The sequence below is a fragment of the Plectropomus leopardus genome, chromosome 23, assembly GCF_026936395.1.
Source record: "Plectropomus leopardus strain MGB_pleo_1.0 chromosome 23, ASM2693639v1, whole genome shotgun sequence".
NCBI classification, from domain to species: domain Eukaryota; kingdom Metazoa; phylum Chordata; class Actinopteri; order Perciformes; family Serranidae; genus Plectropomus; species Plectropomus leopardus.
In genome coordinates this window covers 4418924-4446209 of record NC_142198.1, presented here as the reverse complement: position 1 = coordinate 4446209, position 27286 = coordinate 4418924, and the positions used below count along the sequence as shown (strand labels likewise).

At 39.7% G+C, this 27286-nt stretch overlaps 1 protein-coding gene across 4 annotated transcripts; it reads right to left on the bottom strand.

Annotated features, from left to right (window-relative positions):
* Positions 1–666: 666 nt before the first annotated feature.
* fxr2 (FMR1 autosomal homolog 2) lies at positions 667–26231 on the bottom strand. 4 transcript variants are annotated; one of them, XM_042512051.2, is made up of 17 exons: positions 25513–26231; positions 21391–21443; positions 20235–20328; positions 18455–18526; positions 16172–16320; positions 15855–15948; positions 15435–15551; positions 13772–13942; positions 13583–13661; positions 11855–11964; positions 10327–10413; positions 6370–6589; positions 6085–6264; positions 5282–5476; positions 5022–5120; positions 4741–4829; positions 667–3272 (listed from the first exon to the last, which is right to left on the bottom strand). In XM_042512051.2, exons 1-17 carry the CDS (start codon positions 25561–25563, stop codon positions 3162–3164), a joined length of 1971 nt encoding a protein of 656 aa, XP_042367985.1. In that variant the 5' UTR covers positions 25564–26231; the 3' UTR covers positions 667–3161. The 4 variants fall into 4 exon arrangements, with proteins under 4 accessions (XP_042367985.1, XP_042367984.1, XP_042367982.1 ...); XM_042512050.2 differs by having other exon boundaries at positions 5013–5120; positions 11807–11964; positions 25513–26230; XM_042512048.2 differs by having other exon boundaries at positions 11807–11964; positions 25513–26230.
* Positions 26232–27286: the final 1055 nt, after the last annotated feature.

Genomic DNA, 27286 nt, shown 5'->3' with positions numbered 1-27286 from the left:
TTTTAGACATTTCTATCATTTTAGGATGTTCCTCAGATTTCAGGGTATTTCTTGCATTTTAGGACATTTCTACAATTTCAAGACGTTTCTAGGATCTTGTGACATCGAGCATTTTAGGACGTTTTTAGTATTTCAAGGCATCTGTAGTATTTTCGGACATTGTTAAGATTTTAGGACGTTTCTTGTATTTTAGGACGTTCCCAGTATTTTAGGACATTTCTGGGATAATTTAAAATGTTTCTAGGTTTTCAGGTCATTTCTAGTATTTTAGGACATTTCTAGGATTTTTGGATGTTTCTGGGATTTTAAGACGTCTCGAGGATTTCAGGATGTTTCCGGGATTTGAAGACATTTTGAAAATTTCAGGATGTTTCTAGTAATTTAGGACATTAAAGGCTTAGCTGGGACCTCTGTTGGGGGTGCAGGACTGTCCACTGGCACTTTTTTTGAAACTATTTTGTAGTAAATTGTTTAACGCACTCTGGCACATTATGTATAACAGAAGTACAAAAGCAATTCAGTGTGTATCACTTTATTTTTATTGTGAATTAGAAAATGGTTGGGGGGGGCCACCCGGCACCCTATCGGGGTCCAGATTTGGCCCACGAGCCTAAAGTTGAGCATCACTGGCCTATAGTAAAAGAAAAAATGTTCAGAAAAGATATATACCAAACAATGAAAAGTCCTTTATTGCCATCAGAACATGAGTGAGAAAACCAGAGACAAAATCTGACAGAGTGAGGAGTCGTCTGTACAACCGGCATCCACACAGACACACACACACACACACATACACACATACACACACACAGCAGCCAGCAGTCTTTCAACAGGACATGAGGGCTACAGATACATGAGGATATACAGTACTCACACAATGAGGTATAAAGGTAAACACAAACATACCAGATAGGGCTCCGTCCTCCACTCGCACACATGCAACTGAAACTGAGGTACAAATACTCAAGTGCTCGTTCATTCCTTTAAAAACACAACATACAGGTGAGCAGAAATGTATGACAGCAGCATCTGGGTCGTCTCAACCACGCTCCCATTCATCTGTCTCTCTCGAAACCTTTGGTCATGTGGACGCTTGCTTGTCATGCAAAATGTTGCCCTCGTAATCAAATACTTTTGTGAATCTTGAATGGGTCACTTCCTGACTCGTAGAAATTTGGGCAGATGAGCGGGAGAGCGAGTAGGGGCGGGGGGGGTGGGGTGTGGGGGGTTGTTTTTTGTTTTGTTTTTCATTAAGTCACAAATCTCTTCAAGGTTTCTACAGTTAGTCGGACATTCAATGTGTACATTAGCAGCAGTTCTAGTGAATGGAACAATGGCTTTGTAAGTCAGATTAATGAAACCCTTTTTTCCTCATGCACAGGACAGGCACCACCTACTTTTTTTCTTTTTTTTTTAAACTAAATGCCATGCAAGTTAGAAAAATAGACTGCAAACTCACAAGACAGAGAAATCAAAGTTCGTCTCCAGAGAAGAGGTTGATTTCACTTCAATTTTTTATTTCATATTTTTCTAAGATGTGGAAATAGCAACAAAAAAAACTTGAGAGCGGTAACCAAGACAACAGTAACAACATGAGCAGAGAGCCACTGAGGGTTTTTTTTTTTTTTTTTTATTGGGGCCCCCCTCTCTTACTCCTTTTGCCAACCCCAAACTGCCAGGTACAAGACGGACACCTCGCTTGTTTTGTTCGCTTTTTTTGCGGTCCTCTGCTTTTGCGCCGTGCGGGCGACTTCCACGCGCCTGGTGTGTGTGTGTATGTAACCTGTAAGTGTGGGCCTGTGTGTCATGTGGCTCTCATGTCATTTGAAGCTGTCCCAATCCCACAAAGTTCCGGGCCCCTCCCCTCCCACTCTTTTTCCCACTAGCAGCACCCGTCCCAGAAAGGTGATCGCCCTCGTGTGCGTCCGGAGCTGTGCGCTGCAGTGGTTGTTGGTTTTTTTTTTTTGTTTTTTTGTCATTTTTATCAAGACACTAGTGTGGCTGGAAGCTAGCACCGCCGCCCCCCTCCGACACAGAGAAAAGAGGCACGGTATCTTAAAGTCTAAATCTAGAGTTCAAGTCTGCCGTCTGTCTGGTCTCAGCCTGTCCTGGTTTACAAGGCTGTGTGGGAGCCACCCTGGACCCTCAGAAGACCCCCAAACAGGTGAGAGGAGGAAGACGCCCCCCTCAGTCCTGTTGATAAATAGAGATGCCTCAGCGCGCGACCCCGCCCAGGGCTGCGTTACGTCACATCACCCCTCCCGGTTTAGTTTTTGTGGTTGCCAAATGTCTCAAACACAAACACACGTACGTACACGCACGCACTGACCCCGACGCTGTCCACTCGGAATGAGGACAAGCGCCTTGAATTTTGGCACCAGACTTGTTTTTCCTCACGTTGGCCAGCCACTCTTTCCATTTCTGTATCCTCTTTTCTCCTCTTGGAACCAAAAAAAAAAAAAAAAATTGGAAGAACACCTCTCCCTCTTTTTTCCACTTAGGAAACAAAAACAAACTTAATGGAAAAAACTGTTTTTTTTAATTATTATTTTTTTCAAATTCAAGGCACAATGTCTATCAATATTCCAATCTGTCTGTCTCCGCTCCCAGGTTCAGTGTGCGAACGCCGCGTCACGTAAGCTATTGGACTGTCTGCTCGTAATGCCACTCCCTACAGCCTACATCTCTCGAGTCTGTACTTTAACACTGTTAAAGAGACGCGTCTGTTTTGGTTGAGAGAGAGCGACCACCAAGTCCAAACCAGTGATAAACAATGAACAAAATTAACAGAAAAAAAAAGACACAAATAAAGACAACCGTTTCAAAAAACAAAACAAAAAAAAAAAGTCTCGTCCTGTTTCTTGTATTTCAGTATTTTTAAAAATCAAGTCATATCCACCAGCTCTTTTTTGGCAAGCTAGTTGTTTTTTTAAATAAGCACTAAGTACTGATAGATAGGATAGCATACACCGTTAACGTGTGTTTTTAAGTAGATGCGTTTGTCGTTTTTTTGTACTTTTTCACTCTCGTAGTATGAATTCAGGTATTTTGTCAGGTACTTTTCACTCATCTGTTTAAGGTTTAAGTTAATGCAAGCAGGGACAGAGTTTGCCATGGAGTCTTGCTCTAGACTTGGGTTCGCGAGGGGCAGGGCCGTCTCTTTACGAGACCCCGTTGACCAGGGTCAAGGTCTCGCCGGCCGAGCTCATGCCTTTGTTGGGGGAACCCTTGGAGGGCGTTCGCTCATCCTTCGTGGCGCTGGTCCCGTTCTCCTGTGTGTGGGAAAGGCGAGAACAGATGAGAATGGAACAACAAACTGATTTACCAAAAACTACGACCCCTTTTCAAACACAGGAACTAGGAACTTTTTGAGAAACCAATTAAATTTGGGGTGGGAATTACAAAGATGACTGTTGCCAATCGGTCAAAATCACACAGTACTTCTACTTCATGCCATGTGGATGTATGCCTCCACACACCAGTCAAGTTGCACTTACAGCTTACACCCATGAAAATCTGGATGCTTCACATACAGATGATATATACCATAAGCACAGTTTCGAGGTGGTCCTTGATGGTTCTTGAGTTATGGCCAAAAACATGTTGTATGAGGTCATGGTAACCTTGACCTTTGACCATTTGATTGTAATCATTTCATTCTTGAGTTGTCCAGCAGGACAAATTTGAGGAAACTCCCTCAAGGCCTTTTTCAGATACTCATGAAAACGAGACGGACGCAAGGTCACAGTGACCTTGACCTTTGAACACCAAATTCTAATCAGCTCATCCCTGAGTCCAAGGAGGTGTTTGTGCTAAATTTGAATAAATTCCCTCAAGGTGTTCATTAGATACCACTTTCACCATGACCTTGACCTTTAACCACCAAGACCAAATCAGTTTAATCTTGAGTCTTTTCAAATGTTTGCGCCAAATTTGAAGAAATTCCCTTGAGATATCGTGTTCACAAGAATGACAGACACGGCCACAGTGGCCTTGAACTTTCACCAATGACCACCAAAATCTAATCAGTTCATCCTTGAGTCCACGTAGATGTTTGTGCTAAATTTGGAGAAATTCCCTCAAGGTGTTCTTGCAATATTATTCTTGAGATATCACGTTCAGAAGAATCAGAGGGACAGACTGACAGCTGCAGGCATAACAAAAAAATACTTTAGTATTGATTTAAGACAATTTTAGGAGGAGAGACCACCTGTTTGATAACATTATAAGTTAAATTCGGCTTTCCTGTCAGCTTCCCAACTCATTTTAACAGAGAAAGAAAAAAGTGAGAGATGGCAGCAGTGACCTGAAAACACAGCGCAGGCGAGACGACGCTTAGGTGCAGTGAGAGAGCCAGCGAATGGGGGAAATAAAGCATTTTTTGATGGTTTCAGGGCGGTTACATTCTAAATCACCAATAAATAACCATCAAACACCCAACAGATGATTTACTGTATAGATAGAGTCTTAGTTCAATTTTCCTGCTCTCTTTCATTTAATATATCCAACTTGCAGCAATACTCTGCAGCACTAAATGCCGTCACAGCGATTTACAAGTTTCTTACAACATGTCTTTGAAATGGGGGCACACTGAACTGCAGGCTGCAATGTGTTCAGCAGACTAATTTGCCACATTTTCATGGGTCTTTAGACTGTGGTGGAAACGCAGATAAAATGACGGGAACTTTGGGTCAAAACACATATTTTGGCTGAGGTCAGTGAGTATGTTTCTGCCTGTACCTTGGGCTCGGGGCCAGCATGGTTTTCCTTCTGGGGCAGGTTCTGTCTGCTCTGGGACTCAGCACGGGATATGTAGTCAGCAACAGTCACTGGAAACATTACAATCTGTTAGCTAGAACAAGTGCTGGGAGCTACAGGGTACATACGCTGTAGATGGAGATTCAAAATGCAAATTCCAAAGTTGATGAAGCTGCTGAGTAGATATTATTGATAGAGAATCTCCTCTTCTTCTAAAGAGAAGAAAAGTTAACCAGTAAGACACGGTGTCTCACCACTGTCACCTTGCTGTCTGTCACGGCTGGCTGAACCTCCCTCTGGGCGGTTGCCACGGTTACGACGACGGCGGCTTCTGTTGCGGCGTTGAGGTCGTGCCTCTTCATCTAACAGTCAAAGGAGAAAATATGGGTTACTCCCTCTGATAGTGTCACAGAAAATCATTTTCAATTTCATCGACAAGCCTGTTTCAGTGATTCACTATGCAGTACATCCACTTTCACAAGTGGTAAAAATGTCCATTTTCACACATGATTGGACAGCTCACCCAGTCCGTTCTCGCTGGGGCCCGCCTGGCCATCCGACTCTGCAGCAGCGTCCATCACGCTGGGCTCTTGGTCGTTGCGGCGGCGTCTGGAGCGTCTACGGCGGTCTCCTCCCATGCCTTCACTGATATCTGTGTCGGCCAACTCGCCTTCACCCTCCAGCAGCGAGTACGGGTTGCTGTCCGGGTCCCTCAGCACTGGATGAGCCAAAGATAATTAGCATCACAACTACACTTCTCTAAATGTTAAAGATTTGCTTTAATTTGAACACAAAGACTGCCAAATTAAAAACCACACTGTGAATGCTCTTCAACAGCTTTAAATGAGGAGCGTTCTACAGTGGCTTAGATTCTGACTTATGAAAGTGATTCACACTGAGAATTGTTTTTGTATTTTTAGTATACATGAGGTGCAAGAGTACATAAACAGCATCAAATTAGAGCTTGCTTGTGAAAAAAAGTGCCAGTGGAGGATTCCCAAAAACCCTTCACAGAGGTCCTAAAATCCTAGAAACATCCTGCAATCCTAAAAATGTCCAGCAATCCTAAAAAAGATCCTAAAATAACAGAAATGTCTTAAAGTCCTAGAAGTGTCAGGATATCTAAGAAATGTCCTAAATCCTAGAGATGTCCTAAAATTGTAAAAAAAAGTCCTAAAGTCCTAGAAAAGTCCTGACATCCTAGAAATGCAAAAACAAACCAAGCTGAGTATGCTCGCTTTAGGTTCTGTTTCTCATCTTATGATTGAAAGATCACATAACAGTCCAGGTTGAAATGTAATGCTCTTGTTTTGGGGTTTTAACTACCTGAGCTGATGGAGTTGGAAGGCTTGGATCCGGGCCCCCCACGTCCTCGGCCGGAGTTAGAGCCTCGGCCTCTGCCGCCCCGTCGGGAGCCTCTCTCATCGCCGCCTATGCCACGGGGCCGCTGATCTCGCTCGCCAACATCCTCCGACTCAGAAGCATTCGACAGTTCAGAGTTGGTGCCTGGATCAAGCACAGACAAGTAATGTGAAAACGTGTGTAACTTTTCCTCTATATCACTCTCAAATGTGTCCAACTGATAAAATGTCTCCGCTCTTTCATTCTCACCATATCCAGAGTACTGGCTGTTGGAGGCTCGGCGTCCTCTGCCGCGGCCTCCGTAGGTGCGAGAGGTGTGAAGTGAGTTGCTGCTCTCATCGGTCAAGTAGCCCTTCTCCCGTTCAGCACCTGGGCCCCCGGTCCGACTAGGAGGCGCGCGGTACCCAACCCCGATCTGACGGAGCTGCTCGTCGATCTGGAGACGCTCAAGGCGCAGCTGCTCCACTTCCTACAAGACAGGGACAATGAGACAGCTGTTGATAGTGTGTGATTCATAGTCTCTTCCTCAGGACACGGTTTATTGAAATGTTTCGAGAAAATCCCCCTCCCTCCCTGCAGCCTATTCGTCCGCACACCCTGATGTTTGCCTGATATTAAACACAAACAGATGGGAAATAAAAGTGCAGATGAAAACATCTAAAAGAAAAGCGCACGGAAAAACAAATAGCACCAACATAAACAGTCTTTAAAAAAATAACAGTTATCAAGGTGAGTCATTTATGGCATTGATTCCTTGATAAATGAATTAATTAATTATAAAGGGCTGAGCAATATGGCCTATAATTTATATTGCAATATTTTTGGCCTATATCACAATTCACAATGCATTTCTCCATATTTTGAGATCTCCTTAAAGTACTGTAGACTAATTAATACAGAATTACTGAGTAACCTACAGTTACAAAGATGTTAAACTGCTGTTATAATAAAGTTAAAGTAATATTATAATAAAGCTGAATAAAGGTAAAAGGTAGATTTATTTATCATTTTTTAAACAAAGTTTAAAAAACAAAATTACATATGTTGAAGGATGAGTTGAAGGTAAAAGTAAAGTGAAGTACTATTACAATAAATGAAATTATTAAATAAATTACTGTTACAGCAAGTTGAATAAAATATGGTTATCATAAAGTTAAAGTACTGGTATAATTAAATTAAAGTTAATTAAAGGACTGTTTTAAAATGTTGAATACAGCACTTTAATATAAAGGAGTGTTAAAACAAAGTTAAATAGAATATTGTTGTAATAAAGTTAAAGTCCTACACATAAAGTGAAATAAAGTATTGTTGAATCCAATAACTGTTGTCCAATAAAGTAATGTACAACAAAGTTACGTAAAGTACTTTTAGATTCAATTTAAATGAAGTATTGTAAGAACAAAGCTAAATAAAATATAGTTATAATAAAATTAAAGCACTGTTATGATGAAGTTTGAGTGTTGTGACAATTAAGTTAAATAAAGGACTGTCATAATAAAGCTAAATAAATCAGTTACCGAAAAAAGTTACAATAAATTCAAATTAAGTATTGGTATAATAGTTACATAAAGTACTGTTATCATAAGTCTAATAAAGTACTGTTATAATAACGTTAAATGAAGTACTGTTATAATAACATTAAGTGAGGTACAGTTATAATAAAGTCAAAATAAATTGCTATTTTAATAAAGTGAAATAAAGTACTGTTATAATAAAGTCAAAGAAGTATTGTTATAAAGTGTCTGTGAGAGGAAGAGAGCAAGAGTCTAATGCTGCTAGCTTACAAAAATAAGACCATTTGTATTTAATGTTCTTGATATAGTAATTTCATACATCCCACATGGAACAAGCTGCAATTGTATAATAAATATATAATGTAACAGTAATTTAATCTCATTTCTGCTAGTACCACGCAGGATATTGTATCTAGACATAACAAGGTGAACTGGGCTCTGTTTGTCATAATTATGCGGCGGCCCAAAAGAGTGCTGACATTCTATGCAAATGATCTGACCAACATGCACGATGAGGATTAACTAGAAACAAAGCAGCTGTGCTGCATTTTAAACCAGGTGGTCCCCATGTGCAAGCTCAAAAAAAAAAACGATTGCAATGACTCACTGCAATCACACAAGGGTGATAAAAAACTGATATGAGATTATATACATACAGATTGTGGAAAAACGTATTTTGTTGGCAGACATCTCTGTTCTGCCTGTAAAACACTGCACACAAATTTTGCCGTATTGAGCTGAGACCAAGCCGTGATCTTCAGACACCTGCTGTGGGCCTTTGTGCTTGTTATTAAGTCTATCACTCTACCACTAAGTGGCAGTCATGCGTAAAGTATAGTGTTCCAACCAGACCAGACATTTGGTGCAAAATCACCTCCCCTGAAAACCCTGAGTGCTTTCACAGAATGTACACTTTTGTTCAAACACCTCCGAATTTTTGACAAACGACTGATTAGCTTGTAGAGATCCAGGTTGGGAAAAGACAGCGTTGTCTTATTGGTAGAACATTTCTGGATGTGCCTTCAATGACAAAGTGGATGGAAACTACCCCCTCACTTTTTAATCTACCTGGACAGACAAAATGACCAACACATGGCACAGTATAGCAGAAAGATTCATAATGTGCACTCTGGCCCCTTTGACTCACACATACAAAAACTCACTGGACAGATCGTCCCGAGTGGTTGCTAAGATTTATTTAAGTTTCCCAGGCCGACGTGTTCTTCCCCCAGCTTTGGGGTTCCTAACAATCAACAGACATTATCACAGTTCTCCAGCTGAACAGTATCATTTTGCGGGGGATCCACTGGACCTCTGTCCCGTCCATGTGACAACCAATGCTCTCCATCACAGCATTCAACACACAAAGTTACAGCCAAGATAAGCTATCGGTTTATCATGTTTGCTGACTCTTAAATAACATCTTTAATTACTACTATCATCTTCTGGCAGTATCACATTTTGGAAATTTAAAATACTGTTATAGTAAAGTTCAAGTGTTGTTACAATTAAGGTAAATGAATTACTGTTGTCAAAAATTGATTTAAATACTGTTATAATAAAGTTAAATATAGTAACTTCAGAAAATCACTGTTATAATAAAGTTACAGTACTGTATAATAAAGTCAAAGAAAGTAGTGTTATAATAAAGTCAAAGTACTGTTGTGATAAAGTTGAATCGGGTACTGTTATAATTAATTTAAATGAAGTACTGTTATCAAAAAGTTAAAGTACTGTTATAATAAAGTAAAACAAAGTACTGTTATGATAAATCTAAATAAAGTACTGGTTTAATAAAGTTCTGGCTCAATAAAGGCAAATCAAGTATTGTTTAATAAAGTGCTGTCATAAAAGAAAAGTCAAAGTACTGTTATAGTAAAGTCAAATAAAATACTGTTTTAGTAAAGTTTAATAAAGTACTGTTATAAAAAAAAAAGTAAAAGTACTGTGACACATTAAGTCAAATTTAGTACTGTAAAAACAAATAAAGCCAGAATATGGTATAAGTTTTCTGAAACTTCAACAAAATCTTTCCATAACCAGTACAATCTTTTGGCAGTATCACAATTTTAAAAATATTTTTGGAAAGCCACTAATGCCGTTTACACAGATAAGGGGGGTGGGCTTTGACGTCTCATGACAGCAGTGCGGTGACAGCAGTTTCAGTGGTGTTTTAGCGGCTGATTTGGAGTCGGGGGGTCTCACTTCACAGTGTGACAGCTGCCTCCACCAACGACAGCTGAACCCTCGAGGGAGGCGTGAAGGAAGAGAGGCAGGGCGAGAGAGGGGTCTGCTGTTATTTTTGGTAGCTGAGGGTCCAGATAGCTTGTAATCTAAACTCCTGCGTACCCTTCACCCCATCCCGGAGAGGGAGGCTATTTATAAAAGCACATGAGGTAAGGGCAAAACGAGGCGCTCTCAGCAGCTTTCCTCATGAGGCGCTGGGCAGGGCGGGGAAACAGGTGACCCATATGAAATGACCCTGCACACACGCCCATATTTCCAAACAGCGCTCTGTCCTATCCACGTTTATAAGGACCTGTGCTTCTAAGAAACAAGCTTCCTCGACTAAGTGTCCAAAGCAGAAATACGTGTATGAAATCAAGTTTTATCTGACTTGTTTTGAGTGACAGGAACAGGGAAAAAAAAGCTAGTGCCACCATCTACTGGTGAACATGGAGGATGGACTGACCTGCAGATAGGACACGTGGTACTCCAACAGAGCCTGAGCGTTGCTGATGTTCTCTTTAGTTCCCACGAACACGAAGGGAACCATGCCCTGGTGAAACACAAAGAAGAGGCGATAAAGAGTATAGTGTCTTTTTCAAATAAACAGATAATCATCACTTTAACCCTTTGAAACCTGGAGCGACATCTGTTTTCTTATGCTGCTTTCAGATGTCTTTCAAAAGTATTTAAATTTTTTAACTCTGAGAAAATTATTATTTCAAGTTATTTCAAAAATATGGGTAAAAGGGCAGCTCGGGTCAGAAATGTTTCACAAATTGCAAGAAATAAGTAGATTTAAAAAAAAACTGTCTAGGTTAAGAAAGATAAAAGCTCGGGGAAAAACTGTATTTATAATTAGCATAATTACATTCTTAAATTTATTTTGCACAATTATTACCAATTTTTAGGCACCTTTTCCAGGTCATTTCATGTTTGTTTGTTTTTTATTTTATTTTTCATTTTTTAGAAACTCTTTTTCGGGTAATTTCTTGTACTTTTTACTGGTTTCTTGCTAATTTTTTCTTTCATTTCTGATTGCCTTCTTCACATTGCAAAAAAATAGCACATTTGAAAAACTATTTTTTAAAGCAAGGGAAAATTCTATTTATAATTATCATAATTCCATTCTTAAAATTATGTTGCAAAATTATGAATTTTTAAGCACATTTTTGAGGTAATTTCCTTGTTTGATGTTTACTTTCTTTTTCATTTTTAAAAAACTATTTATCAGGTAATTTTCTTGAACTTTTTTAAACTAACTTCTCGTTCATTTTTGTGTTATTTCTTTTTTTCGTTGCTTATTGCCTTCTTCAGATAGCCAGAAATTAGTAGATTCTTTTTTTAAAGCTCCAGGGAAAAAATAAAAAGGCTAGGGATAAACTACATCTATAATTACAATAATTGCATATTTAAAATTATGTCTTGCTATCTTGCTAATTATTGTGTCATTTGTTATTTGTTGTTCATTGCCTTCTTCCCATGTTTTTGAAAAAAAAAAAGTTGCTCAGGTTTCAAGGGGTTAAACACTGAGCCCCATTCTCAAGGAGACTCCGAAACAGTTCAGACCTTACTGAAAAATATCATGTTAACTGGTGAATTACAGACCATTTCTGGATTTATTAATATGCTTAAAAACCACATGAAGCAACAGAAACAGACAGCATAGTTCCCACACACAGCCAACAGAAGTGACATACGCGGCTGTGTGTATTCAAAGCCATGAAGACACAACTTCTAGTGACAAAACAAAGAGACAAAGCAGCAGAACTCAACAGTGTCAAAGCAGACGGCACACGGGGCTTCTACACTCTGCTGCGGTTAATAAGCTTTGCTTTTTTGGAGAGCAGAGGGTGTAGGGGAGGGTGGGGGTGGTGGTGGTGGGTGGGTTGGTGGGAGGGAGGGGTTAATAGGGGACTGGGAGGCCAGCCGAACGGTCAATTCACCTCTTTGCTGCTGGCAGTGTCGTCCCTGCCTGCCCCCTGCCTGCCTACCTCCTCCCGGGGAAGCTTTTTGTCGTTGTCTCCCTCGATCCTGACGCGGACCACGCCCGACTTGTCCACGATCTCCTGGATGACTTTGCCGTTCTTGCCGATGACTTTGCCTGTGCAAATGAGAAAGAAGACAAAAACAAGAAGGTTAAAAGAATATCATAATGATGAGAGTGTATATGTGTAATGGTAGGAGTTAGGGATGCGCCGACTCTGAAATTTTAAGCAGTACCAATATTTAAAACAACAATTTGTCCCTAAGCCAATACAATTGTTTTCTTGGGTGTTGTTTGTTTGAGTTTTGAAATTTACTTTGCTGTTTGTGCAAGTAAACAAAGAAATTAACAAAGGCATGACAAAAAAAAACTGTTTCAAAGTTATTCAGCGCATCTTTGCATGAGCACATATTCAATCATACAAATTTATGAAACAATCTTTAACATACCCTAACTTTAGATTAAGAATGTTTTTGAAAGAAATAATTACTTTAAAAGCCTTTTTACAATATATCATAATTCCCTCACTAATTTTTCTCCTTCAAATTGTTGTATTTATACAAGTTTGTCGCCAAAAAACTTAATTTTACACGATTATATTTGAAACCATCCAGTTAACGATAGAATATACCTTCGCCCAACACTTATTTTTACTGAACAGAACTGAAACGCATCAGAATGTAACCAAATGCAACCTCCGTCAGCTGTTTCCTCCAACCAGCAGCTGCCAACAGCTGACAGCTGACATTAACTAACTGCTGTCCTGCAGATTTCAACGCAGATTTGTTGTTCACTGTGCATCAATGGTGAGTTTATTGCCCAATTTCCTCCTAAAGGCATCTTAGGAAAGATTTGCTTCTATCCAAACACATTCTCATCCCCGTAGTCTCGAGCCGTGCTTTTAAGGCCCCGTGTCCACCAAAGTGTCTTTTCTGAGGCCAGCATCTTTTTTTTTTTTTATTGCTTTGAAAAGGTAGTGCTGCGTACACTGAGCTACAAACACCAGCGGCGTGACACGCTGCTGAGTATCTATTCTGCACTGAGTGCTGCCCATGGGACGATTTTTTTCTTCTGTTTTGAGTACTGATAGGTGAAAAAAATGTTTAACTCTGGATAAAACCTCTGACACAGACCAGCAGTTCCATCCTCTCTCTGCATGTTTCAGACTAGTCATTATCCTGACCAAGTACTCTACCTTGTGCCAATGCCACCATGTTTACTTCTGAAGATATTCTATATCATAGCAACCACTGGAAAAAAATGCTTTCATGCACTCCCAGTGGGACATCTTCAGCTGGGGAAAAAAAAAACCCATTGGTAGACACGGGGCTTTAGCCTGCGCAAAGTAAATGTGACACAACAGAAAAACATTGCCCACTGCCACCCGGGAATTTCCTCTTATTTGCTGATAGGCCAATGGCAGTTAACGAGGCAAATGTGAACATTTATATATATACTTTAGTGTTTAGATATATTTATTTAATATATTAGTACTTATGTTGAAATTTTATTGATATATTCTACACTTTTCTACTTCTTTTAAGACTTTTGAATGGGAGCATCTGTAACTAAAGGCAATTTCCCCTCGGGGATCAATAAAGTATTTCTGATTCTGATTCTGATTCTGAAATATCAGTGACGTGTGACTGATAAATCTCTGCATCCCTAGCAGGTGGATGTGAAGTGGTCTAGGTCACCAACAAAATGAACCTCCTCAGGAACGCAGCTCACTCACCTACAAGGTTCCTGGGTACCTGAAAGTAGTCTTCTTTGAACTCAAGATACTCTCTAGCCTGCTTTACTGCCTCTGGGGTCTGTAACACAACATCACATCATATTACACTGCAGTACATGTATCCAAATATTAGTCAAAAAAAACTGATATACGACATATTATGGCACACGAGCTGATGAAACAGCGTACCTCTCCATAGATTCTGAACGTGCAGCTCTCCTCCTCCAGCTCAATAGCTGTGACACCGGGTACCTTCCTCGCCTGCTGGATGTTGGCACCATGGGAGCCGATGGCAAGGCCCATCAGGTCCTCCCTGACCCTCACCTCCTCTTGGTACGCTGACGCTAACTGCTTACTTGTCTGGAAGGAAAACACAAAGTTGGTTTGAGGGCCATTGAGTAATTTTAGCCAAAATGGCTTGCTCGGGCTTGGAATATTTAAATTAAAATATATGAGTATACAGGCAAAATTAAAGGGAGAGTTTGGGAGAGTGGGGCTGTATGAGATATTTATCCATAGTGAGTGTACTGCATACAGTAAATGTAGGCTAGTACACCCTCAGTTTGGAGAAGCATACAGGAGTATCAACGCAGAAGTAAAGCAGTGTACTGCTGTGGATGGGGGCCGCAAGAAAACAGATTTTAGCCAACAAAAGAAATCAATACAAGTTTAAGTGTACATTATATTTTGATTTTTTTTTTAAAAATCTATTTAGTTTTTTACTGCTTTACCTTACCGTCAGACCGCAATTTCTGACAGTCAGCTGAAGTCAGTAATAGTGCTCTCTTTAAAGCCAGACTCCATTGAGAAAAGCACTGACTTTGGCATTTACAAGTGTTATTTTAGGCTCATTTAAGTCACAGATGAACACAAATAATCCAACTGATGTAGGCAGCAGTAGACCAGCAGCTCCAGTGTTCAGTGAGCCAAAATGACTGTTTTTGTCAATGGAGTCTGGTGGCTTTAATGAGAGCACAGATAGGGAAACTGAAGCCGTCAACGACTTCCCTGTTAAAAGACTGTCTAAAAAGAAAAGGTAAAGCAATGAAACTACTCTCAACCCTTTGAAACCTGAGCAAACTGACATGTTTTTTTCATACATATGGGTGGGGGACGTGCAACTCAAGTAACGGCAAAAAAAATCTCAAAACAAGGAAATTACCCAAAAATAAGCACAAAAAAGTAAAAAAAAAAAAACAAATAAAAAAAACAACAACCATTTTATTTTAAAGGAAAAAAAACCCAAACAGGAAAACAACCTCCAGAAAGTGCTAAACGTCTAGACGTGCTTCTGTAACATAATTTTAAATATGTAATTAAGAGAATTATAAAGAAAAATAAAAAAAAACAACAAAAAATAAATACAAAAAAAACACCATACAAGAAAGTGCTAAACTTCTAGATGTGCATTCGACATGAATTGTGAAAACAGTGTTCTGGAAATGTTTCCCTTTCTTGATAATATCTAATACCCTCCACCTCTAGTTTTAAGATCAATTACTTGTCACCTTTTACTGTTTTTTTATCAAATTGCTTTTCCTGTCAAAATTGCTTTGAAAGAAAACAAACCAATTTTTAATGGTTTCAGAGGTTTAAATGCTAGTGAAAGGCACATCAATGCAGCACAAGTATACTGATATTGATCCAGGTGTTAAAGGGTTAATACAGTGTACACTTTTATGGATCTCTTTAAGTGGTGGTACTCCTGCCGCTTCTCCATACTGGGAACATGCTGACAGACATCCACTGTATGTAAAACAGCACATAAGTACCCATTATAACTTCAAAAAAACCAAGCTATTCCTTTAATTGCACCGGACAGGATGTGCGCATGTGTACGTAAAACGTTTACCTCCAGATGTTTGGTGGCTTCTTCGTTGCGGGACATTAGCATAAGCTTGGTTCGGATGCTGCGGAAATGCATGTCGCTCAGGAGAGTGGCACGCTTTACTGTGGTTTCATTTGTAGACTGAAGAAAACAAAAAAAATGGATCAAGTTACAAAACATCACATTTCTCATCTTTAACAATGACTGACTATGTTATCAAAAATATGGACTGAAAATCATGTCAAAGAATAACACCTAAAAGAGGCAGGAAGAGGAGGTAAGGTAATATCCACCAAACAATACCTAAGGAATACCCAGAAAACCCTAATTTATGTTAGAATTACTGCAGCTCCTTTGTATCATTTCCTCATCTGTGAATATCAAACAGCCGTTCCCTTGTTCATGAGGTGGACTCCAGCTGAAGGGTGTATTGTGAGTACTAACCAGCACAATGAGTTCGTGTGTTTGGGCACTGTAGAAGATGCAGTTGGCTCCGATCGCTTTCCTGAAGTCTTTGTGAATGTTGTCGTTTTCACAGCTGTCGATAAGAAAACAATCCACAGGAGAGTCAGCCTTAGTTATTCATCTGGCAGCAGTGGGCCATTAGAGCGTCACCGCTCACTCAGACAACTTGACATTCAAAGAAAGGTGTCCCAGTGAGGAAAATCATCTACGCACACACCAAAGATTATCAAAATTCTGGGGTTAATTCACACAAATCTATCTTCAGGGTGTAAGTTTGACGGTGTAAAGACACTCACATGTCCCTCAGGTCTTCTGGGACAGGGATGGGGACCTTGTGGAAAGAGTTTCGAGAGGAGGGGCTGTTGGGGTTGAGGGGCCTGATGCGCTCTGCCGTGACAATCTCGTTGTATGTGGCGTCGCATGCCGCGTATTCGATCACATAGAACTGAAAACAGAACAAAATGATAGATTTTTAATCCAGAAACACTGAGATACACAAAAGTTTAAGGCCTCAAAAACTTGACAAAATGAATAGTGTATGCTTCAAGTATCAAACTTGACTGTGTGAACAAGTATCAGAAACACACTGTGGTGTAACTAGTAGCCACAAAGTGATTTAATTTTATTTATTTATCTTTTTATTTAATGTCTTTATTTATTTCTTTGTTTATTTATGTATTTATTTTTCCTTTTTACATGATTGAAAGGTCTTCATGTTCATTTGGCAGTGTATTTTGTTTTTGAACATTCACATAAACCAAGAAAAAGAGAATGACCAAAAAAAAAAGCTTTACAGCTCAATTAATTGACAAAAAGCACACGCCAAGATATATACAGAGAAGATCTATGGAAGCATAGAACTGCCAGGCTAAATAATTTTAGGTAATAACAAAAAATGTTTCTTGTAATAACAAGATATGTTTATGTTAAAACAATAAACTGTTATTGTTTGAACAATGATTTATCTTGTTAAAACGTGAAACATTTCATTCGGTAAGGGATCCCATGTCACACAATAATGGGAAACATTTGAATTTATAACAAATAAATATGTATAAAGTTTGAACAAGAATGTTTTCTTTTAACAACATGAAAATATCTTGTAAAAATGTAAAAAATATAATCACGTAACAAGAAACCTTTCTTGTTATAACACAAAATATCTTGTATAAACAGAAAAAAACATCTTGTCATAATAAGAAATTTTTCATTTATCAAAACAGATCAGTTGTTTTTTTTGGGGGGTTTTTTTGGCCTGGCAGTTCTTAGCTTTCATATTCACATAAAAATTCTGAATCAGCTGTCAAATCAAAAATTAATTTATGTGCATTCTCAAATTAAAAATCCATTGATGTCCACTCTCAAATTAAGAAATAATAGGTCACCTCAAAAATGCATTCATGCTACAAATTCATTCATCTTTTTAATGAAGCCACACTACACTCCTTTTCCCAGTTTCTTCTGTTTTTGAGAAAACATGAGATGGAACAAAAGCGAGATGCGGAGAAAGATGGAAAAAGATGCAGAGAAGGAAAAAGGGGAACCACGAGGCAGGGAGACGGTGAGATGAACAGTGCACACTGCATGCTCAGAAGGACAGAATTAAAGCCATCAGTCAGTGTTAGACATTCCTGCAGGCTCTTATCAGCCTGCTCCAAATAACAGCACTACAGCAGCAGCAGCAGCAGCTCCCCTGGCACTGTGGCACTACAACTCTGTCCTTTCCATATCCCACTGACCCACTATTCAACCTGCAGCTCCGGCTGGTGACTAAGAGCCACTTCTTGATTTTTATCAAAAAATATGTCAAAATACGCCAACTGTGCCACTTAGAGTGAACCTGGTGGAAATCCATTTAGGCACAAGAACGCAGAGTGAAGGAAAAAGCACAGTCTATGAAGAAATATAATGCGAAGGTACAATGTCAGAGCACATCAGGACATACTGGCTCTTTGAGCTCATTACCCAGCAGTGCTTATCTCACCACGGGCCTGTATTCACTCTCTGTACAGCAGAGCTCAATAAACAGTTCCTGGCAATGCAACTAAACACTGCTGGCAAAGTGAAAGATAATAGCCGAGCCTCTGTTACTGATTATTAAATACGGAGCTAGCCTCACTAGATCTCTTCACCGATACATGAGATCATATTCTTAATCATTTTTTCAACTAAATAGCTGCAAGAATATTTAAGCGCCAGGAACTAAAATTCAGGAACTAAACTATCCCTTCAGCGCCATAGCGTTTTTACCGCATTCAAGGCGCTGTAAAGATTAGGCAAATTAGAGCGGATTAAAAAACAGCGACTGCATGGTTTATGACAAGACAACAAAGCAGCGCCATGTTGTTCTTTTGTTATTTACTGTTGTGTGACTGTGGTGTTTGAATTAACGGAGACATACAGGGGGCGGAAAGGGGATTTAAGAACACCATAAAGACAAAAGTGCGTCACCGAAGTAGAGAGGTTATGCTTAGTGCTTTTCTGCTTTAGTACTGACAATGAAACCATTTAGAAAAATAAAGCATTGTTTTTTGTTCTCTATCTTTTCTTTGTTTTTGAAAGAGAACGTTCCCACTTACTTCTCCCTTCATCATTCTGACCCTGGCCAGCCACCAGCCACATGGCTCCTGTTCATTCGCCCTGGAGTAAACCTGTAAGGAGATACATAGGAAATGACAGCTAAGTCGCAGACAAAAAACAAACAAAACAAGAACTGTTTCATACATTAACCCTTTGTAACCTGGAGCCACATTGCCTATGCTGTGCTGCTTTCAAATGCCTTTGATATATATTTAAATGCTAAACACATCGGTGCAATTTCTTCCAAAATCATGGGGAAAAGGCATTAACAACTTGGCAGGAAATGTTATAAAAAATTGCAAGAAATGAGTAGATTTAGAAAATTATTTTTGAAAAAGCTGGGGGGAAAAATTGTCTAGGGTGAAAACAAGTTTGGGGAAAAACTATATTTGCAATCATAAATAATTATTTATAACTGTTACAAAGTTATTATAATTTTTAAGAAATTATTCTTGGTAATTTCTGTGTTGTTTATTTTATTATTTTTTTTAATTTATTTATTATTTTTTCACTGATTTTCAGTTACATTTCTTGTATTTTTTAAACTAATTTCTTGCTAATTCTTGTGTAATTTCTTCTTTGGTTCCCAACTGCTCTCTTCTCATGTTTTTAAAAGAAGTCAAACCAATTTGTTTGGGTTTCAAAACAAAAGTTACAGACACACAGTGAACTAAAATCACATTTTGGGCAAGAAATAAGCAATGCAGTGACAGAATCATGATTCATATTTGATCAGCACTGCTTAGTTTTATCATTGATCTCAGTTTTTTCAGCCTGTTTGGGTTTTTTTTAAAAAACACAAGAAACAGTATGGCACCCACTTCCTGTTAAATAACTCTAAAACAGCATAACAGGGCACCAAAATGTATTTTTGAAGACAGTTTAGGTGACAAAAAGGCAACGCAGTTACAGGATCTTGGTTTGGTTTTGATCAGCACTGCTTAGTTTTATCATTTGATCTGAGAGAGAGAGAGACAGAAAGAGAGAGAGAGAGAGAGAGAAAGAGATCTAAATATGTTTCCATACTAAATCTGTAGTTCGAGTAACATCAGCATGATTTGGCAGATTTTCATTGATCTGGGCGCTGGCAAGATGGAGGAAAGTTAACCATAGTTCACTGAAAAACTATCCACTTGTATAAAATAAATCGGTAAAGTATCAGTTTAATTGTACTTAATCTATTTATCGTATTTTAGTAGTTTACAGTAGTTGAAAGATTTCAAAGTATTGAGAAATATATTGTTTATTGCGATATATCCTAAAAATATTGTGATACCATTTCAAAGCCATATCAGCCAGCCCCAGTCCCATATAGACGCATGTCCCAAATATAAGCCTGCTGAGTTCAGTGGTTTAAGCAAATAATAGCTTGGGCTATTTGTTGAAGTTTTACGGTAATTGGTTTGAGGTTTTTTTTCTTCTTCTTAAATGTGAATATTTTCTGGTTTCTTTTCTCCTCTATGACAGTAAACTGAATATCTTTGGCTTGTGGACAAAAAAAGAAATTTGAGGATATCATCTTGGGCTTTGAGAAACACTGACTGACAATTTTCAGCATTTTATTACACATTATAGGCCAAACAACTAATCAATAGATTGAGAAAGTAATCAACAGATTAATCAACAATGACATTCATTATCTCTTGAAGCCCTGGTCAATAATATCCGAGAATGATCCTTTTGGTGAAGTGCAAAGACACAGAGGCCTTGAGATATGAGGTCAGTGAAAACTCTAGTGGACGAGCTGAGTCAGAGTCGACGCAAAGCGGCAGGCCTTACCTCCACCTCCTCTCCTTCACCAATTTCCTTGTGGTAGTCGGCTGGAGGAGGCAACCGCACGTCGCTGAAGGGCAACTGTCTCTCTGGCTGCCAGCTGTTGCAAGAAGACACAAACGCCCGTCAGCTTATCAACAACTACAGGTAACAAATCGCAATATAGTTTCACAGTTAAAGCAGTTCATTTTCCTCTCCTCTCATGCCAGGATGGCAACGACATGGGGGTATTACCAGCTCACATTGCCAGACATAATGAAAATAAAAATTAAAATGGGTCGTTAAGTTTAATGAGGAAGTTTGAGGAGCTGTGTCTGGACAGTGAGTGACTTAATGATAGGTCCTTTTATGTTAATAAGAACTTGAAAATAGCTCATAAAGATTGCCATAAAATTCAGTAAAGACCTGCTTATCTCGACGCTTATTCGGTGTTGATATCTAAAATAACTCGTTTTGAGTCATTAAAATAATTTTTCTGCCTTATTGCTACCATTTGAGACCCAAAAGGGTGTTTTCTTCATTCATTATCTTATACAGCCAAAGGATTCCTGAAGCCTAAGACAAGTTAGATTTAAGAATTTTTAAGATGTTTTAATGCTGCTGGAATAAAGTTTAAGACCAATTTTCTAATAACCAAAATTGAAGAAGGGCAATTTTATTTTGGTAATGAATTCAATGCCTTTTAAAACTTTTTAAGGATCCCCAGGAAGCCTGAAACCAGCTGCTCCGACACCTCCATGTGCTCAGAGAAAGTAAAAGGAGAAGGGGTGGGGGGCATCCAAAAAAACAACACAGGCCACCATACTGCCACCCCTCCCAACCTGCATACCTTGGGTCACTATTTTTAGGGCCACCCTGCTCTGCACTCTGAGCCAAGTAGATAAAGAGGGACCAGGGGGATGGGTGGCTGGTGGAAAGGGACAGTAGGTGGGGCTAGGAGTATAGGAAAGCATGCTATCAGTATGGTCGGGGCTGGAGGGATCAGAGCAGGAGGTAAAAAAAAATAAAAAAAATGTTAGTGACATGTATGGACAGCTGCAAAGCACAGGTGCTGAATTGGAGGATTTTAAATGCCTGGGTAAAGCATGGAGCAGTGGTCACAACTCTGGACTATTCATCATACAGCGCACATATAGGAGGTTCACAGAAAGAACAAACTTACTTGTTTTCAAAAACAATTGTGAGTGAGTCTTCGTGGACATCTTTGATGTAACCCTAGAAGAAAAACAGAGACAGAATTTTATTCCCATGAATGCACAAGACACTCAGTGATGAGGGGTGGGGCTTTTATTTTTGCATGTAAACAACATAGACAGCTGACTTGGAAGACTAGTGCTAGACCAATACTGTGACTACTGCTGAAGAAAAAAAAAAGAGAGAGAGAGAGCGCATCTAGGGCTTTTTGGAAGCCGAGACATCACATCACTGACACAATTCTCTGGCTGTGAATTCTGTGGTGGATAAAGTGACGATGAACGCTGACTCCTCCTGACAGCGCAGAGACAGCCTGGAAATTTCTCCCTCACACTTGCAAACAAACAGAATTAAAATACACAAGCTTTGTGTGGAAGTTTGTGGTTTTACAAACATGTTCATGAGGGCGCATGTATGAAGACATAGATTCCTTGTGCTGCTTTCAGATGCCTTTCACAAGAATTTTACTCTTTGAACCAAGAGCAAATTGGTGCGCGATTTCTTTAAAAAATATGGGGGAAAGGCAATGAGTGACTTTGTAATAAATGTTTCAAAAAAGAAATTAGTAGAGTTAGAAAGTTATTTTTTAAAATGCGAGGGAAAAATGTCTAGGGAAAAAGAAAAGGGCAGGAAAAAAATTAGTGATAATTCATTAAGAAAAAAAACAAAAAAGCTAGAAGAAAAACATTATAACTATCATATTTACATATTTAAAATTAATAAAAAAGTTGTTACAATTTTTGGCACTTTTTCAGGGGCATTTCTGTACCTTAAAAAAATAATATTATTATGACTAATTTTTAGTTATTTCAAATGTGGCACTTTTTCCTAGTAATTTCTGTTTTGTTCTTTATTTATTTATTTTCACTAATTTTCAATTTCGATTTCTTGGGTAATTTCTTTTTTTTCTTTGCTAATGTCCCTTTTCTCATGTTTTTAAAAGAAATTAAGCCAATTAGTTTAGATTTCAAAGGGTAAAATAAGTATTTCACTGCTGGTAAGATGGACTTTTTGTAAAATGAATCTGTCTATGCAGAACAAAGACACAAATACTTCTGAAACTTGTGCTATATGACCATCCAAAAAAACCCAGAAAAAAAGGACTGCAGCATTCGCTTTTGCACTCGCTCAGCCTCGCCGATATGGACGTGTTACGCGAAAGCAGAGACTACTACTACTACTACGAGAGAGAGAGATCACATGTTGCTTATCAATCATGACCATCCACAAATCTGTCACAGCATGCCATATGCTTTGATCACCACCACCAACGCCAAGCAAATGACATGATGGGAGGAAAGTGGTGGGTGTGGCATGTTTCACTGTGACACTACCGTATATGGGACAGAGAGATCAGGCAGTATGTTGCAAGCATGTCTGTTGAAGAGTGGGGGTTCACCTGCTGGGAAGGTGCTTCCTCTGCAGTACAAGAGGTGGCTAGAGTTTCAGCCTGCATCATGGGTATATGTGTGTGTGGACACATTGGAATTTTTACAACCTTTAAGCAGTCTACTTTCACTGCAACTCTGATTATCATTCACCACTGATGCTGTTCAGACATGGTCCCAGATAATGGTCAATACATGCAACATGAAAAGTTAGTATCTTCCTCTCACACAACGAGATCCCAGTGGCACAAGTGCCGGATCGCTTTTTGAGAAGACGCCAGCAGTGAGTGACAACAGGTCGGTGTGAAAAGGTCCTTGTCCTCCAATTTTCAGAGGTCATATTAGGAGAGAGCTGCCTGTTATGTCAGAGTAATGCCTCCATCAAGTACAACCAGGTCAAAGGGCAGGCATGCCCTCTTCCTAATATGACGGGGGGCAGAGAGGGGTCACATAGGCTGCTTCATTATGACATCCAGCAGCCACGTGCAGGTACATGTGGTGATGAGCAAAACCTCATCAACCAGAAGAACCACATTTGCAACCTTAAAACAGATTACATGGGATAACTGTATCGTTTCGAGAACCCATTGTGTTTAGATATAATCATTTGATCTGCCTGCTCATGATAAAATATAAATAAATGTTAAAATATGAGATATTTGTTGATGCAAGATATGAAGCAAAAAAAAGAAACATGGCAGACTCTGTGGAAGATAGCAAAGATTAGCAAACCTCCCAATTGTTTTCTTAAATCTGGTGACTATGACCTTGTTTTTTTCATCATTCTGAATTGCCTCTCTAAATTCCTACATGTTTGCGGGCTGGTGAACATAACGCCGGTGGAACTCATGTTGTTTTTTTTCCCTCTGCAGCAGTTTGAGGAGTTTGAGTCACTAGGAGGATAACTGGTCTTTCGATCCGGTCAGAACTGATCAGATCAATAGTTGAGAGAAGCAGCTGTTGCAGAAGAGAGTGAAAGAAAACTTTAAGACCAAGAGCAATGAATGGTTACATTTCATTTTAACTGCGCCTTTCATTCTGCTGCTCCGACTGTGCTCAGAGTAGGCTCTGCACTCAGAGCAAATGTATGGGAAACCCTGAACAGCCCATTCTAGGGTAACATACGTCAATTCTTATTTTCAGGTGATTATAAGCTAAAGAAAACATAGTTATGGCTTTTCTGTATCGTTTCAGCCATCAGATGCGCCCACAAAAACTGTCTGAATCGTCATTTAGGCTTTTATCACCTTGCCTGGTATGTGCTTGCTGCTGCAAAAGATGCAGCCTTTACACAAGTGCCAGTTTCCTGACAGGTGCTGTATTGCCCTGACAGGTTCATAAATATGATCCTGATTCATAGTTAAAAAGAAAAAAAAAAAAAAATAACTCGCACTGACACCAAGGTGAATGAAGTGCATTCAAGACCGAAAATGATTATACCTCATGTGTCAGTCACAAGAGAAAAAAAAAGAAATAAAGCTTAAGCCCCACTCACTCCCATCAAGGACAACATGTCTACTGGAATATGACATTTAGAACGTCACTACCACAGTTAAGTGTCCGTCTCATCCACAAAATGAGAGCTGTGAGATAATAGAGAGGAGTGGAAGCGTTCATTCATGCCAGAGCCAAACTGTCAGCCTGTAAAACAGAACGACAGGTGAAGCGCCACGAGGAGAGTAAATATAGGCTCATCTCTAAAGCACCATGTGGTCGGTTGACCATCTGAACACCCGAAGACAGAGAAGGAGAGCACATGGAAATTCAGCTGAGAGCAATGAAAATAAGAGGAGACAAAAAATTAAGATAAGAAAACCAGGGGGATGAGAGGGGTTGTGTGCCACTCCCCAGTCACTATGGTGCCTCCTCAGATTGGGATTTGGTCTTAAACTAAATTTCTATAAAATCCCAAATTATGTCAGAACCTATAATGTTTACAAAACCCAAATTTGCATGTGTGGCTTTTAAACATTGATATTTAAGCTATCTTTCAATAAAATGAACATACAGAATTTACTTTGAAGTCAGAGTTGTAGTGTGATGTATGAAAACAAGCTGTGACACAGCAGCAACAGTGACTTTATGTGTCTAAATATGAAACCACTCTTTCTTTTGAAAATGGAGCAGAAATGAAACAGAAACTGAGGGTGCAGTTCTTCCTTGTCAGAGCAATAAACACAAAGACTACAGGCTCAGTAGTGTAGCTTTAAGGTGGGTTAGGGGACAAAACAATTCTGAAGTAGGTGAGCTCTGATGTAGCTTCTCATCATACTTGAACGCAGGAACAGCTGTCTGATTAGCAGCTCGCTTCGCTTTTAAAAGCTTGTATCCCACACTTTCAGACAAAGCAACATTCTATGAGAAACACTATATGCCGTGTCAAAAAATGTGAGAATTTAATTCCACTTGAATGCCATGTATTCATACTGACATTTACTAAAAACGACCAAATATAGGCCATACATAGTGATGACAAGTGTGCCTAGCTTGGGAGCTAGCTGGAGCTAGCTACCCAGCCCACAATGGCCAGCCCCAATGGAACGCAAAACCATCCCTGTTTGTCTGAAGTGAGCCTAAGCTAACATTAGTCAAGTAGTTAATGGCTAGCTAGGGCTTTGCTACGGAGAACAACACCCGACAGCTCTTCCTGCAACAAAACTTTTATCTGGGACAACTAGAAACTACGACTGTAACCTGGTTACCTTGTAGAAGGCCCCATTCGAGCCGCGAACTTCCACGGCCAGCCCGTCCATACTTGTCGGTAGGTCCCCACGGCTGAGCTTGTCTGTAGCCGTTACGACTCCCGGCGAGTCCGGTAACGTTACCACCCCCAGCTTCGCCGGCCCTTCGCCGCTCTCCGGCCGCTTGTGGATTTCCAGTGTTTCGGGTGGAGGGAGAGGGGCAGAGGTGAAGGGGTTGGGGAGATGGGTGTGATGGTGTCAACTAACTAATGCAACGCAGACGCTGTCTCCGGCTAGTTAGGAAGCTCCGTCGGCTGTTTTTGTCCTAATGTGGGATTCGGGTGCTCGCGAGCTGACAAGGCACCGCCACGAGCAATGGTGGAGTCTCGACGTGCGCGAGGAGGAGAAGCAAGCTAATGATGCTACGGCAGGAGGATGCTAGCTGATGGATAATTAGCTGGGAGGCTAGCTATCAACACCTTGATCCCGTCAGTTCTGAGGGATGCTAGCTGGCTAGCATGTGATAGCCTGGCTGCGTTTGTTGGTTGTGCGTGTGGCGCAGTCGTTGCGTTGAGTAATTTCACAGAAGCCGTCGCCGGGGGTCGTTTCTTCAGTCTGTGGTGCAATTTTTCAGCGGCGTTTCTTTCCCAAAAAGCGGTTTGAGGTGCACTGCCGCCCGGCGACTCCTTACTCCAACTACCCGTCCCCACAAACACACGCCGATAGAGTGAATCAGAGAGGGACTGAATGACCTCGAACACCCCACCCCTCCGTGACAGAAACCCGCCCATTAGGAAATCCTGGATTTTGATTGGTTAAATACTTCGCCAATCAATACTAGCTTTCGTTAATTGGTTTAGTAAATAAGGGCTGGTCCATAAGCGTGACCAATAAAATCTGGAGAGTTGCATCCTAAGACAATCCATTGGTTTTACTCCATGTCAATTATAATTGTATTCAAATTGACTGGCTCCCATATCTAATTTTGCCCACTCATTGATGAGTGAGGACCACCAGCCATTGTGTAAACAGCACTACAGGAAAGTTACTACACATGTTATGAATTAAGCAAAAGTTATATCACATGCTCAAAACACCTATATTCTGACTTAAAAAGAGGGGAAAACACTATATTATTAAATTGTTATGATAAAATTTAGAGATTGGCATCCCAACACATTCCATTGGTTTTACTCCATGTCGATTATAGTTTTATTCAAATTTACTGGCTCCCATATCTAATTTTGCCCACTCATTAATAAGTGAGGACCACCAACCATTGTGTAAACAGCACTACAGGGATCTTACTTTACATGTTATAAATCAAGCAAAAGTTACATCCCATGCTCAAAACACCCATATTTAGAGTAAAAAGGGATAGAGAAACACTTTTTATAATCTTTATTGGCATACCTTGACATTTTGTCCAGACTCACAAAATTGTGACACCATATTGCAGTAAAATAACAAATAAAGAGGTGTAAAACATTTTGGGCAAAGTTAGGTAAGGGTATAGTTCCAAAGCACCAGGAATGCTGCACCATGAAGACCACATATGGGCAAAGACTGCTGTGAAGAGACAGCTGTGAGTAGCACACGAGAGAGGCCAGAGGTCACGGGGGAATGCCACACTGTAGGCCTACAGGAATATCCACAGTTGTGAAACTCCAGATTCAATATGGATAGAGAATATGACAGCATGCTTAATTAACTGTGATATACATAACTAGTCTTTCAGAAAGTTTTGATACAATTGTTCAAATTGTGCTTAACAAAGAATTTAAAAAAGCTTAAA

Coding starts and splice junctions, on each gene's coding strand:
- fxr2 (XM_042512050.2), bottom strand. CDS start 25,563: ATGGACGGGCTGGCCGTGGAAGTTCGCGGCTCGAATGGGGCCTTCTAC. Junction 16,321..18,454: donor TCAGAATGATGAAGGGAGAA/GTAAGTGGGAAC, acceptor TTCTGTTTTCAG/TTCTATGTGATCGAATACGC. Junction 3,273..4,740: donor ATGCTGGCCCCGAGCCCAAG/GTACAGGCAGAA, acceptor TCCCACACACAG/GAGAACGGGACCAGCGCCAC.